Source organism: Bolinopsis microptera, chromosome 5, assembly GCF_026151205.1.
Source record: "Bolinopsis microptera isolate Bmic1 chromosome 5, MBARI_Bmic_1.0, whole genome shotgun sequence".
Taxonomy (NCBI): domain Eukaryota; kingdom Metazoa; phylum Ctenophora; class Tentaculata; order Lobata; family Bolinopsidae; genus Bolinopsis; species Bolinopsis microptera.
Genome location: NC_087076.1, coordinates 10,167,269 through 10,180,815, shown reverse-complemented (window position 1 = coordinate 10,180,815; position 13,547 = coordinate 10,167,269). Strand labels below are relative to the sequence as shown.

The window sequence follows — 13,547 nt, the reverse complement described above, 5'->3', positions numbered from 1 at the left end:
AATAAGAAATGGATTGGTTTCTTAAAGGTTGTACAAGCTGTTTACAAGTAAGGGTAAATGTATCGTGTTATTGAACTCAGGGTAAAATTAATGAAAGATCATAATATTAAAATAATTCGTACCTTTTTTGTTTGGATATTATGTAGTATATAGCAACAGATCTAAAACATGACAAAGTTAATAGACTGAACTTACATCTAACCTCTAAAAGAATAAATTATTTCCCGGAAGTAAAATTGAGTAAAAACAAAACACAAGAAATACTCATTAAAATTCTCAAAATCTAGATCTTATTTTGATTTCTACTATTTCACAGACAAATCATTCAATTTCTCAGCAGTCCGGTCAACTTCAATATTTGCTTCTACTTTCTCATCAGTTCTTAAATCACTCACACCAATATCTGATAAATTCTTATCAGTAGCTTCTGATAAATTCTTATCAGTAGCTTCTGATAAATTCTTATCAGTAGCTTGTGATAAAATACTAACAGTAACGTCTGATAAATTAACACTATTCTGTTCGATATTTTTGCCGTTCTTTAGAAGACAAGCTTGCTTGTAAGGAGGGTTTATTGGGGACTGTACTGGGGGTCTGTAAACGTACGGTATGTCTCCTTCCTCTAGTGTATAACTCTTATCTGAATCGTACGCACTGAAGTTGTGTTTAAGATCAGATACGCAACCAGGCCAGGGGGATTCCAAGATTGAAGAGATTCTAGAATCACTCACACATAATAGAAATCATTAACATGAACTGAATCAGTTGACCTGGTGACCCTAACAGAAGTTACCTGAGGTCTCCGCATGCTATGTAAGGAACCACGTATCTGTTAACTCCATCCAAACTATCGAAATCAAAGTTGTAGTCCAGCTGCAACATGGGATTTATCATGGAGGGAATGTACCCCTCCGGAGGATTGTAGCCTGATAAATAGGGTTTAATTAGTGATAATTAATCAAAATATATATTTGGGAAACATTTTATATCATATTTTATAATTTGTCCACTTAAAACCAATAATAAAATTAGCTTTACCTCTGCAGACGACGAATGCCTCAATACTGGAGTTTCTACTCGATCGAGGCTTGCAACACTTGACATCCTCAAAGAATATTCTCAGCTGACTGAACAGTAATGCTACATCCTTCCCTCTAAAAATCTGAAATTCAGGTGGGTTTATAATATCATTTGTGATTTGAGGAAGGGTTAAAGAAGGGAGCGCAGTGAGCAATATTTCAGCGAAAGCTTTTCATCTTTTGAACTACTCTATTATTCGTTATTTTCACTATCAAATATCAATACTAGGTACTAAATATTTATGAAGTGTCCAACATTCGAAAGACGTTTGTTTTGCTAACAGCGATTGTTTGGGTTTGGCAGCGATTGTTTCTAAATTGTTGGTTGCTGTGATGAGCTCCTCCACATAGCAGTGGAGATCGAGGCAAAAGTACCTATCATAGGAGCAGGTGCAAAGACAACAGTTAGCGCTTCGACCACCTCCACATTTGAAACTGGAAGCACCACCACAAAGACCCACACGGATAGCATCAATGCATGGGTGCAACTACCGGGAAGATCCAAGATAACAGCTGTCATTGCTGGTACCGAGTACAAAGCTGATATCCCCTACTCATCAACCATTGCATCAGGAAGGTGTACTATGATGAATCTTAGGCATAATGCATATGCTACGATATTTGGAGTCTACAAGGTCGTGGCCGTATGTGAGATAAAAGTTACTTATGGGGCAATTGAGTATTTTGACTTAATATAATAAAGCTATCAAGAGTTTCGGCTGAAAATACTTCAGCCTGATTTTAATCTAAAAACCGGCCACCATAGAAGAAGACTAATTTGAATCTTCTTATTTCTGGTTAATATTAGAATTTTGCAATTTGAAAGTTTGTCTCTTTTGTTGTTTCACTCCTGAAATTGTTGTCTTACAGAATTCCAGCGGCTACCTCTGTTTATAATTATTCAAGGAGAAATTCAGGAATTGTATTCGAGCTAAGTAAGAGACGCTAAATGAATCATTTTACAGCTCATGTACTCATCTTATGTTGTTAAGAGCGTATGTCATTGGGACAAACGATTTGGGATATATAACACAGAATATAACATCACATCATATCATTGGCCCTGATAACTACCTCCCTCGCTATATGACACTAATACAATGCCATATGAATTTGTAATTAAAACTTGGTTACCTTAGCAACGAAAGTGCCACCCAGCTTCAATACGTGAGTGGTAATGTTGAGAGCAGCCAGGAGCAGCTGGGCCTGAATAAACTCGTCGATATCGTGGAGTCCTGTCACATCAGGTGCTCCGTCACATACAACTAGATCAGCTTCCTCTCCTGCGAATATGTTGTAATTTCTAGGTCTGTGTATTGTGTGATTGGTATTTCAAATATTCAAACCATAAGAGAATTCTTTATAATAGAATCTAATAATATATAGAATTCAATATTAGTGGGGCGATGAAACATATAATAAATCTTAAATATGATAAGTGACGTCCAAACTCCAATGACCAGTTTCAGCAACAACCAATCAAATCGATCAATTCATTGAATTGCTGTCATGTGTCAGAACAAATCCGATTCACCTTCCAACTTTACTGTTAAGTCCATAAACACTTGTTATATTAACAATTTGTAACAAACTCAGACCAGATATCTGAACATCTTACCGGTGAGCTCAGTTAACTAACCTTCAAAGTGTCGGATGATATTCTCAGCAGTAGATGTCTTGGTGATGTCACCCTGTATCTGTATAACACCTGGTAGAGGTGCCATTGCTTGCAGGTCTACAGCCACTATCTTTACATCGTTCTGGTTTTGGTATAGTTGCCTGCTGAGGACCTGGAGATTAAGCTAACGTTAGCAGTATGGCCAATGACAAAATATGAAATTATTAATATGAACCAGGAAAATTTGATTATCAATACTAAATATTCTCAAAGCAAGACCGCTGTTGAAGCTACTTTGGTGCGATTGCCACCCAAAACAGCATTAGGGTCTTTAAATGGCTCTCCGCTTGTGTTTTGATAACTACTGATAAATTATGGGGGGGGGGGGGGGGGGGGGGGGTGTCACGTCCGTCTATGTCCGCCTATGTCCTGTCCTTTTTGGATTCTACGAGACAACGGACGTGTTTTTTGGGACATTGGCGGACATAAACGGACATTAGCGGACTTGGACGGACATTGGCGGACATAGACGGACATTGGCGGACTTGGACGGACATTAGCGGACTTGGACGGACAATGGCGGACTTGGACGGACATTGGCAGACTCGGACGGACATTGTCGGACTCAGACGGACTCGTTTTGCAAAGGGCAGGCCTGTCTTCCGAGATCGCAAAACAAAGGGGAATCCTTGAGTCCTTAATCATTTGTAAAAAAGTCTCATCATGTTTGTCCGCCCAGGTCCGCTTATGTCCTGTCCTTTTTAGGATTCTATGAGACAACAGACGTGTTTTTTGGGCCATTAGCACCCTACGCGCGTGGGGTGGACTCCTGGGGTGGACTTTTATTCAGCGCGTATTTTGTAGCCTGTTCAACTTGACGTTTTGAATCGTTACTATCTCAATGTCACAGATACATAGAATGTGAGGTGATCATCTTAAAGAGAAACGTCTCAGCTTTCACCTGGTGTAAAGTTTATCTTTGTTCTCAAAATATAGCTCGCTCAGTGTGCAACAGAAGTTGACATTACAATAACCATGTCCGCGACCGGTCGTCAGATACCGGAGTCTTGCACAAAATTGGGTCCCTAAATTAAAATTTTATGACACAGTTACGATGAACTAGTGTCTAGGGAAACATTTGGTGAAAGTTTCAACTCTCTACTATAAAAATAGCTATAGTTATTGAAGATAAACCGTGAGAAAATTCCTCTTGTCGGGATCGACGCTATCAGAACATCCCTTCTGTACCACGTGACAACGATTAGAGCGTCACGTGGCCGTCACGTGACACAAGTGCGCGCATCTGTTTGACCTTTCTCATGGGAAATATTGATTGCCTGATCGATCTCCTGGGAAATCCTGATTGCTACGGAAAGGGCTGACAACCACTGTTATTTTCGTTCCTCAATTTTCCAGTTCACTTGCTCAGTGCTGTCAGTTGTTTTTTGTTTGCCCTGCTAAATAAATTTCACTCCGTCATAATCCCCTACTCCCCTATCCAATGAACTGTTTCTGTTACAGCTGCCATTCTGTTGACTTGACCCTAACTTAGTCTTATCATTGTCACTTGATAACTTTATCCGTGTGCACTTTCTCGAAACTCGCTTATTTTTGTCAAGACTCAGCTTATCTCAGATCTAAATGTTGCCTTAACAGACTTACTGGTCACTGCACTGGGCCCTCCGTTAAATACAAATATCATATGAGCAGCCGATCGATTTATTGCTTGAACTGTGCATCCTTTTTTTCAAATACATAAGGTCAATTTTTCTATCGTGAAACTTAGTCACTGAAAGTGAAGACAACGCAATCTGGCTGTGCCGGTTCCCCTCTGCCTAGATCACTTAGAATATCCATAGTTAGCAATACTTTAATCGTTTAATGCAGCGATATAGCCAGTTATTAATGCCACATTGTAGATTTTAGCCTGTTCCAATCATCCTTATATCGAGTTAATGAAATTTATGAAATTGCCTACCGTTCAAATCGCTCTCTGTTGTTAGCACCACACTGATTAACTACAATGTTCCAATTTTTTAGAATTATGTCCGACATAATTCTAATTTTTGCTGTTACAGGATATAGTTATGGTATAATGGCACGCAGGAATAAGTCATCCCTGTCCTCCAAAAAGCACATGAAAAGGTACTTGGTAAGCCATGTCTTTTCCAATATCAAATCCAATGTATCACAATCTGTGGACTTTTTACTCAAAAACTAGATTGATTAATTGATAATTCATTGCTGATTGTTCACGCGCCCTGTATGGAAGTATAAAAATGGTAATCCGCATACTCCAGGAAGAATTGAAGCAATCTCAAGAGAAAAGAAGGGAATCTGGATCCTTCGTCGGATCGTCACAGAGCTTAGAGGGGAGCTCTACGCTTCACTGGCCATGCAAAGCAGGGAGAGTGACGGAGGCGGAGGCACTGCTGGCTGCTGGAGCGGACATTAACAAGCTGGACAGAGCGCAGTTGAACCCTTTCATGGACGCGATCAACTCAGGTAAATCATTTGACCGCCTTAACAATATGGGTTTATCTAACATTGGTAATAGTAGCAAGAGGTTTTAGTCATGCGTTTGATTACAGCACAGTGTGAAACCCTGAAGCATACGTCGAGCTCTAAACTCTGTTTTGTCTGATAATCAATTATTTGAATATTGAAGGATTAAATTTGGTAACTTGATGATCACATAATTAACAGGACAGGTCGACTGTGCTAGATGGCTGCTGAGGCAAGACGGTTGAAAGCTCCAGCCCGAGATATGGTCGTTTTGTAGGGAGAGGGGGCTAGAGTCAGTGCTAACAGCTTAACAGAAGGTAAAATCCTGAACTTTTGTTCATTGATTCTTTGAATCAATGAACAGATTCAAAGAATCAATGAACAATCGTTCAGATGTAAAAATTATTTATTCACTATTTTGCATTACATTTAGTTACAGGACTGACATGCGACATCCGTCGTTGACCTTTGTCTTTATTTCAGCAAGGTACGGAGAGCGATCCATGGCTGTCCTGATAGACCCACTCAGACTCCTGCCGGAAGATACTCCTCCGGTTGATCCAGATGAGACAGTTCTAGCAGATGATCATTGATCAGTTACAGACTGAAGAACATATCCCACAGATCAATGCGTCAACATCTGCAAATGAAGGTACTTCAATCTGCTCTTCTTGTATATGTCTTTGTGCCTGCGTCTGTGATTGTACTGAAGTGTACTCTGTGTGTTTGTGCCTGTGTCTGTCTTTGTATCGAGTGTGTGTCTCTGATTGTACTGCGTGTGTCCGTAATTGTAATGTAGTGTACTGAAGTGAACTATGTGTGTTTATGTGTGTGTGTCTGTGTGTGTATGTGTCTGTGTGTGTATGTGTCTGTGTGTGTATGTGTCTGTGTGTGTATGTGTCTGTGTGTATCTGTGTCTGTCTGTGTGTCCGTCTGTGTCTGTGTGTGTCTGTGTTTATGCTGTGTCTGTGTGTCTATGTCTGTATGTGTTTGTGGGTGTGTGTATCTGTCTGTCTGTCTGTCTGTCTGTCTGTCTGTCTGTCTGTGTGTCTGTCTGTCTGTCTGTGTGTGTGAGTGAGTGTGTGTCTCTGTGCGTCTGTGTGTGTGTGTGTGTGAGTGTGTCTCTGTGCGTCTGTGTGTGTGTGTGTGTGTGTGTGTGTGTGTGTGTGTGTGTGTGTGTGTGTGTGTGTGTGTGTGTGTGTGTGTGTGTGTGTGTGTGTGTGCGTGTGTGTGTGTGTGTGTGTTCTTTCATAGAAGTTGTTATTTCCAAGATACGAAGTTCGAAAAGATAGCATTTAGTAATAGACGAATTTTGCAGCTGATATCAGAATCGAAATGATGATGGTACTACACGAGATGCTCATGGAAAAGGTATCAGTTTGCTTTTCTCCTCCCACGAGCAGTACAAAGTGTGGGTTCAACTTTAATCTGATAGAAGATATCGTATGCGGAACCCAAGCCCGGCTATGTCTGTACATAATAACGAAAGAAACCGGTAAGTTTTTAATCATGTAAATGTTCGGCCGAACGTTTGCTTTCATTTTAGACTAGTGACGAAAATCAACAATCGTTTGCCAGTTTGGTTAGTAAAATCGACAAAAAATAGTCCATTCCCCAAGGCCATGATATTCGAATTCTGCCCGTTGAAATCGGCCACTCTGATTTTTATCATTGAACTTTGCATTGATGACATGTTCATTCTCTACAGGTTATGCTGCGAGGGCGTTTAGCTCGATAGATGTTGAAAATGCCCACAGCATTATAAATCATTTGGAACGCCGAGGGGTCCAAAACTCCTCAATCGAAGAGCTTAGTAGACATGTCAGCAACCTACAGAGACTTCAAATTCTCAGGAAAACCTCTCTAGGACGGTAATACATTAACTTGTTTAGTTAATAAATTTAATAAGTAGATTTTGAGTGATGATTACTCACTACTGATATCGAGGTACCATAAAAAGGGTATATAAACTTATCACTTATGCTTATATGCTTATACTCTTATACTATCAATGAATATCAAATCGCCTTCTCTAGTTATCAAACCCAACATAAATTAAATCTCGGCCTACAAGGACTATTCGATATTTACAACAGACCGAGTGAATGTCTCAATCTTTTCAGGAAGCTTTATACTCCGACATCCACAATTTACCACGCCCCTGAGATCGACAAAGGTCTTTCTGATAGATTGACTTCCAGCCAATTCGATCTATCGAAGCCGAGTGGGAAGAACAAAGAACTGAAACCCATGGTCGCAACGATGCTCCTCGCGGACAAGGGAGAGTTAGGGCCATCGGTGGTCACAAGACTGCAGAATATTTATTTTTTTAAGCGTTGAGGTTGTCACGAAAGCGTACTGTAACGGGACTGTATCAGATTTGAGTGATTTGATTTTGTGATTCGCAGTTCACGTGATTTTATTGTGATCTTAGACTGTAAAAACTATAAAGGTTCAAGTTGAACTATCGTCGCCATGATTATGTATTTTGGAACTGTTCACGTTGAAATTGCTTTGTTAATCAGCAGTCTTCCTTGGTTACCTTCTACTGTGTAATGCAGCTACGATCAACGATACTTAGCTAGTACATTCATAGTAACTGCACTGAGAAGAGTAAAAAATTTGAGCTTTGACGGAATAACATTTCCTTGTTTTTAGATACGGTTACTATTCTAGTGAGGGGTTCATAGCTGACCATTAAGGTCTTACTCACAATAATTTGTGCTCTGATATTGGCCGTACTGACTGCTGTTGAAAAAGCCACGCCATCAGATGCGCGTCACGAGAGTCCACCCCAGTAGACCCCACTACGTACAAAATTTGAAATTTTCCCAAAAACTTCTGACTAAGCTAGTTTGTTTTCAATAACTTTTGCAATATTAACAGTAGACCCTTCAAATTTTCACCAAATGTTTCCCTAGACACTAGTTCATCGTAACTGTGTCATAAAATTTTAATTTAGGGACCCAATTTTGTGCAAGACTCCGGTATCTGACGACCGGTCGCGGACATGGTTATTGTAATGTCAACTTCTGTTGCACACTGAGCGAGCTATATTTTGAGAACAAAGATAAACTTTACACCAGGTGAAAGCTGAGACGTTTCTCTTTAAGATGATCACCTCACATTCTATGTATCTGTGACATTGAGATAGTAACGATTCAAAACGTCAAGTTGAACAGGCTACAAAATACGCGCTGAATAAAAGTCCACCCCAGGAGTCCACCCCACGCGCGTAGGGTGATTAGCGGACATTGACGGACATAATAGGGAAACCCTCGGGTCCGGACTTCGAAAATCGAAAAAATATCTTCGGCTCATAATGATCAGGGTGACATAAATCGTGGAAAAAAGTGATTTTCAGAAAAACTTTGACAAAATTTTGTCTTAGAAAATTTTTGGTCCGAGTCATTCTCGATACGTCCCTCCTGTACATCGAGAGCTCCCGCTTCCGAGCTCGTGTTGCAAGGGAGGCCTGCCTTCCGAGATCACATTACAAGAAGGAACCCTCGAGTCCGAAATCGTATATCGAAGGGTAGATCCGGACTTCGAAAATCGAAAAAATATCTTTGGCTCATAATGATCAGGGTGACATAAATCGTGGAATAAAGTGGTTTTCAGAAAAACTTTGAAAAAAATGTGTCTTAGAAAATTTTTGGTCCGAGTCATTCTCGATACGTCCCTCCTGTATCAAGAGCTCCCGCTTCCGAGCTCGTGTTGCAAGGTAGGCCTGCCTTCCGAGATCGCATTACTGGGGGGAAACGTCGAGTCCAAAATTATGTATGGAGGCCAGGGGTAAGGTGCACTTCGAAATTGTGATAGCGACAGTTGTCCGAAATTTCGATCTGATTTCGATTCAACGCAGTTCCAGAGACATGATCTGAACTATTACTTGCTAATTGATATTTGTACAAGCAATGTCACAAGATTACCCGTAAGCTTCTGACATACGAATGTGATCCGAATTTACAAATGTAATCGGACGGATGTCGCAAAAACCGATTCCTGTCCGAGAGCGAAATCTGTCCGAAATCCCTAATTCAGCTGTCGGACAGATGTCGCTGACAGACAGATGTCGCTGTCGGACAGGTGTCGCTGTCGGACAGATGTCGCCCAATCACAATATTGTGGGAGGGCCAACGGCATAAATGGAGAATATCTCATGAGCTTTTCCATTTTCTCCATAGAAAAAGTCTGATTGGGCGACATCTTGTCCTTTGAGATTGAAACTTTGTGACGGAATATGAAGGTCACGTGTTCAGGGTAGCTACGTATTTGGCTCATTACTGGACAATCACGTGACTCAGCTCTAGACGCCAGACGGTGATTAGCACTGTATTAGACAGTGACTGCTTGTGAACAGCCCTATTAAGCACCGCTGGTTGTAAGTCACGTGACACAAATAGAGCGATTCTATTGGATTTCAAATGATCACGTGATATCGATCCTGCACTCTGATTTGCTCCCGGGCTGCATCTCAGCACGCATTGCCTATAAATAGCCAGACCAAGGAACCATTGGGTTCAATTCGTTCTCTTCCAGCGAGCCAAGCACCTTCTTAACTACTTACTATAGCCGGATTTTTGATCGATTTCCAAATTGTATCACTATTATAGTGAAATTGAGTGGAATTTGAATTGCAAAATAGTCGAATTGATCTTGGCCTCTATTAGCCTGGTATGAGTCTCCAGTAGCCTTGTATGAAGAGTACACACTAAACAGTAGGCACAGTACCTACTTAGCGAAATATAACACAAATTGAGAAAATTTAACGTTTTATTTAGCAACATTTAGTTCATTTTGGTGTCCACTAATGTCCGCCAATGTCCGCCAATGTCCGTTTATGTCCGCCTATGTCCGTCTATGTCCGCCTATGTCCGCCTATGTCCGCCTATGTCCGTCTATGTCCGCCTATGTCCTGTCCTTTTTGGATTCTATGAGACAAGCGGACATAGACGGACCCAGTGGCAAATAGTCAGGCGTCCAGGAATTTAACACCTAGTCAAAATTTGTTGATAACCGGTAAAAAAAGATTCTTGTGGAAAAAATATTCACATTAATTTAAAATTAAATCAAAATTGGTCGCTCTCAGGGCTAACGCGATGTTACATCATTTTATCGACTCGAAGTTCGAATCGAGCGCATTCCTAGATTCCATGACTATTTCTTACCTATAAGATTGCTTGACTATTTTTTGCGCATTCAGACACCAAAAAAACGCGCAGAAAACGCGAGCTATCCATTCCTCCTTCCTCAACATCCCGGAATATGAAAAAATAGTCATGTAAAATAGTCATTTGAAATAGTCATGCAAAATTTCAGCTCTGATACGCTAAAATATCAAGTTAATCTTAAACAATCGACAATCTAATATGAATCCTCCCAATCCTCCCAGCCATATTAACTGGTGAACGGTGTAAATATAGAGCGGTATTTTAAAATGTAGCATTCAAAATTTTATGGATTCAAGTTGGCTCCTTTAGTCTAGATTCATTTAGAAAATTCTCGAAGTTCGAGTAATACAGTATTCTCAGGGTTTGGCGCTTAAGGAAGCTTCACATCCGAGACCGATTTCAACGAATCAATTTAATATTGTAGCTACAAGTCAACAACAGTGCAAGTGGGAAGGAAGTGAATCTAGCCATTGCTACTATATCAGGGGAACTCGTGTGTTCTAGGCTTAAGCAAGCTTCACATCCTAGATCATCTAGAGTACAGTGCAGACAACCCCCTCCATTATACATCCCTATCCCGCTTTAAGTCCGAAGTTTATCATTGTTTATAGTCCAATATTGTATCTAACCTGGCAGAAGCAAGCTTCAGATCCAGAGTCAGACCATAAATATCGACACAAGGTCGATGCCACTTTCAGAGTAGCGAATCATTCATCATGCTGATGAGAGTCAAATCTTTGAACTCGATCTACCGAGTTAGTATGAAAAATTGATTGTGGGCTAGGCTCTATACTTCTTTTAAAAAATATTTCCTTGCGTTTCAAATAAATTAAAGAATTCTCAGAAATTTTTTATTTAATTTCAAAATTTGCAATTGCATATTCATCCGGTAATTATTCTAATGGATACGCTAAGCATTTCAAACTAATCTTGACCTGGGAGAAGAGCTGACCAGTGACAAGTCGGCCGCAAAGCGGCCGAAAAATATATAGCCTTTTTTTCTTCCCAAAATGGATTCCTAGTCATATTTAAAATTTATTCCACTGGGTAGACGGACGTGTCACCCCCCCCCCCCCCCCCCCCCCCCCCCATTATGGTTAATACTCTTTACGATGGAAGTTTATCAGCGATTGAAAATATCAAAAACTCCAAATTAAATACCTGACTCCAACTGCCGGGGGCAGCACACAAATCCACCGCTTTAGAGACACCCTCAAATATACTGAACTCTTCATTCACTTGTAGCAGTTTAAATGCAGAGCGTGCTCTCCATCCTTGCTCTTTGGCTAGTCTGTAATATATATCGCGCTTGTCTTTAGAACTTTTGCCCATGCTATGTAAGAGAGATCATATTATGTTGTAACAAACTTATGGACAGCACATTAGTCGTATTATTAAGGTATTCATGTGATGCCTAAAGAATTCATTTTAATACACGTCATGCACACGTCAAGTTCATGATGAACCCTGAAAAAACAATTTATGGAATTTAACTTGAATTTTTTATCGGATAGTCATCAAATCATTAGACTGTCACGTATGTAAGTCTGTAAGTCATCTGGATGTAAAAATCATTTATATTTTAATATTACAGTATTTTATCAAACAATAAAATATTATATATATTTTGTCCGTAACTAAAGTCACTTTACAGCCCAATAATTTCCTTTGTCCTTTTAAAAGCAACCCAAAAGGATCAGGACAACATATTAAACTCGAAACACCACATTCAAGTAACAATCATGAGATGTGCAGTTTAATGAAATTCTTTAAGACATGCACACGCTCAGGTTTACCATGTTCCTTTGTCTCAGAAAAACTTGGCAGATATCTTCAGTCAAATAAAAGTTATAAAGCAGCTACTGTCATTTTTTATCGATCTTCATTTGTGGTTTTTCCAACTAACTGTCGCTGAGAAACTGATCTGAATTATTGTCAACAAATGTGCGAAGGCGCACAAGAAGCTCTTTCTTGACCTCATCAGGAACACTTGCTCTGGCTTTAGGAGTGAGCTCCTCTATCAGTTCTTCAACATTTGCCTTCGATTTATCTCGTTTCAGACATTCTCTGCAGAGTTGTTTCATTTCATTCCTCCAGCCACATTCTATGAGTTTCACTTTCAATAAATCGAGCAGTTTCTCTTTCTCTCCAGATGCCATGAGAGATTGATTTAAAACACTCCGGATGTGCTTTTCTGACATTTCTGAGCCCATTTCTTTTAGCCCCTAGCATAAGAAATCTGGTTATTTCATTTGATGAAATCATCAAGAGTCAAAAAGTCATTAATATTGTAATCACTCCATAAATGACTTTTTGACTCTTAATCTTTGGATCAAAAAATTCAAGAAAATATGTATTGATACGAAGTGCAGTGTAGTGTGTACATGAAGAATACAAATCTGATACTTGCATCTACGTGCTAATCTTTATTTTCTACACTGATTTACAAATAAGTGTAGAAAATAAAGATTAGCGTGTAGAATTACCATATTTAAAAAAAGCAAGGATGGAAACCTCAATGCACCCTTTCTTTAAAATATAATATCAAAGAATAACAAAATGTATTGTTTTTAGGATGGTGTGTGACAGTAACGAGTCCACATGGCAGTGAAAGCATGACAGTAAAAGCAGACAAAGATCGCTGGATACAGTAAAACCCCGATTTACCGCACCCTAAGGATGGCACTTAACATTGACTGGAAAGAGCGGCAGACTAACGCCAAGGAGTATGGACACCTCTGAATCAGAGCATCTGATAAGATAGCTGCACGGAGGATGAGACTTGCAGGTCATTTAGCCAGACATGAAGAACTTCTGAGTCATCAACTTCTCTTCTGGGAACCCCTTCAAGGACATCGTTGAAGGGGAAGACCACACCTCACATGTATTGACATCCTTCGGAAGGACATGGGGCTTGACAACAGCAAGGAGATTAACAAACTCATGCTGGATAGACAGATTTGGAAAAAAACTATCTCTGTTTGGACGTTGAAGCCGCCCTAAGTCGAGTAAGTCGAAGTGATTCATCGCAAACCCCGATTTACCGCGGCCATCTCTGCCAATAGGGCTTAACATAGGACACTCAATTTTGGGAATTCTTGGAAACAACACTTCCCTGTCATCATAGACTGTTTCTGTTTGACCAGAAGCAGGTAGACATGGTGGTCTAGG

General features: G+C 40.0%; 1 protein-coding gene and 1 long non-coding RNA gene across 2 annotated transcripts; one reads left to right on the top strand and one right to left on the bottom strand.

The window, feature by feature from the left end:
* Window positions 1-264: 264 nt before the first annotated feature.
* On the bottom strand, window positions 265-11,708 carry LOC134814733 (tRNA (cytidine(32)/guanosine(34)-2'-O)-methyltransferase-like). Its single transcript, XM_063822923.1, has 6 exons — window positions 11,538-11,708; window positions 2,719-2,869; window positions 2,214-2,362; window positions 1,039-1,162; window positions 794-926; window positions 265-654 (listed from the first exon to the last, which is right to left on the bottom strand). Exons 1-6 carry the CDS (start codon window positions 11,706-11,708, stop codon window positions 306-308), a joined length of 1,077 nt encoding a protein of 358 aa, XP_063678993.1. The 3' UTR covers window positions 265-305.
* Window positions 5,797-6,966, top strand: LOC134815813 (uncharacterized). The gene is made up of 3 exons (XR_010160300.1): window positions 5,797-5,854; window positions 6,521-6,697; window positions 6,911-6,966. It is a non-coding gene; the product is annotated as an uncharacterized LOC134815813 (long non-coding RNA).
* Window positions 11,709-13,547: the final 1,839 nt, after the last annotated feature.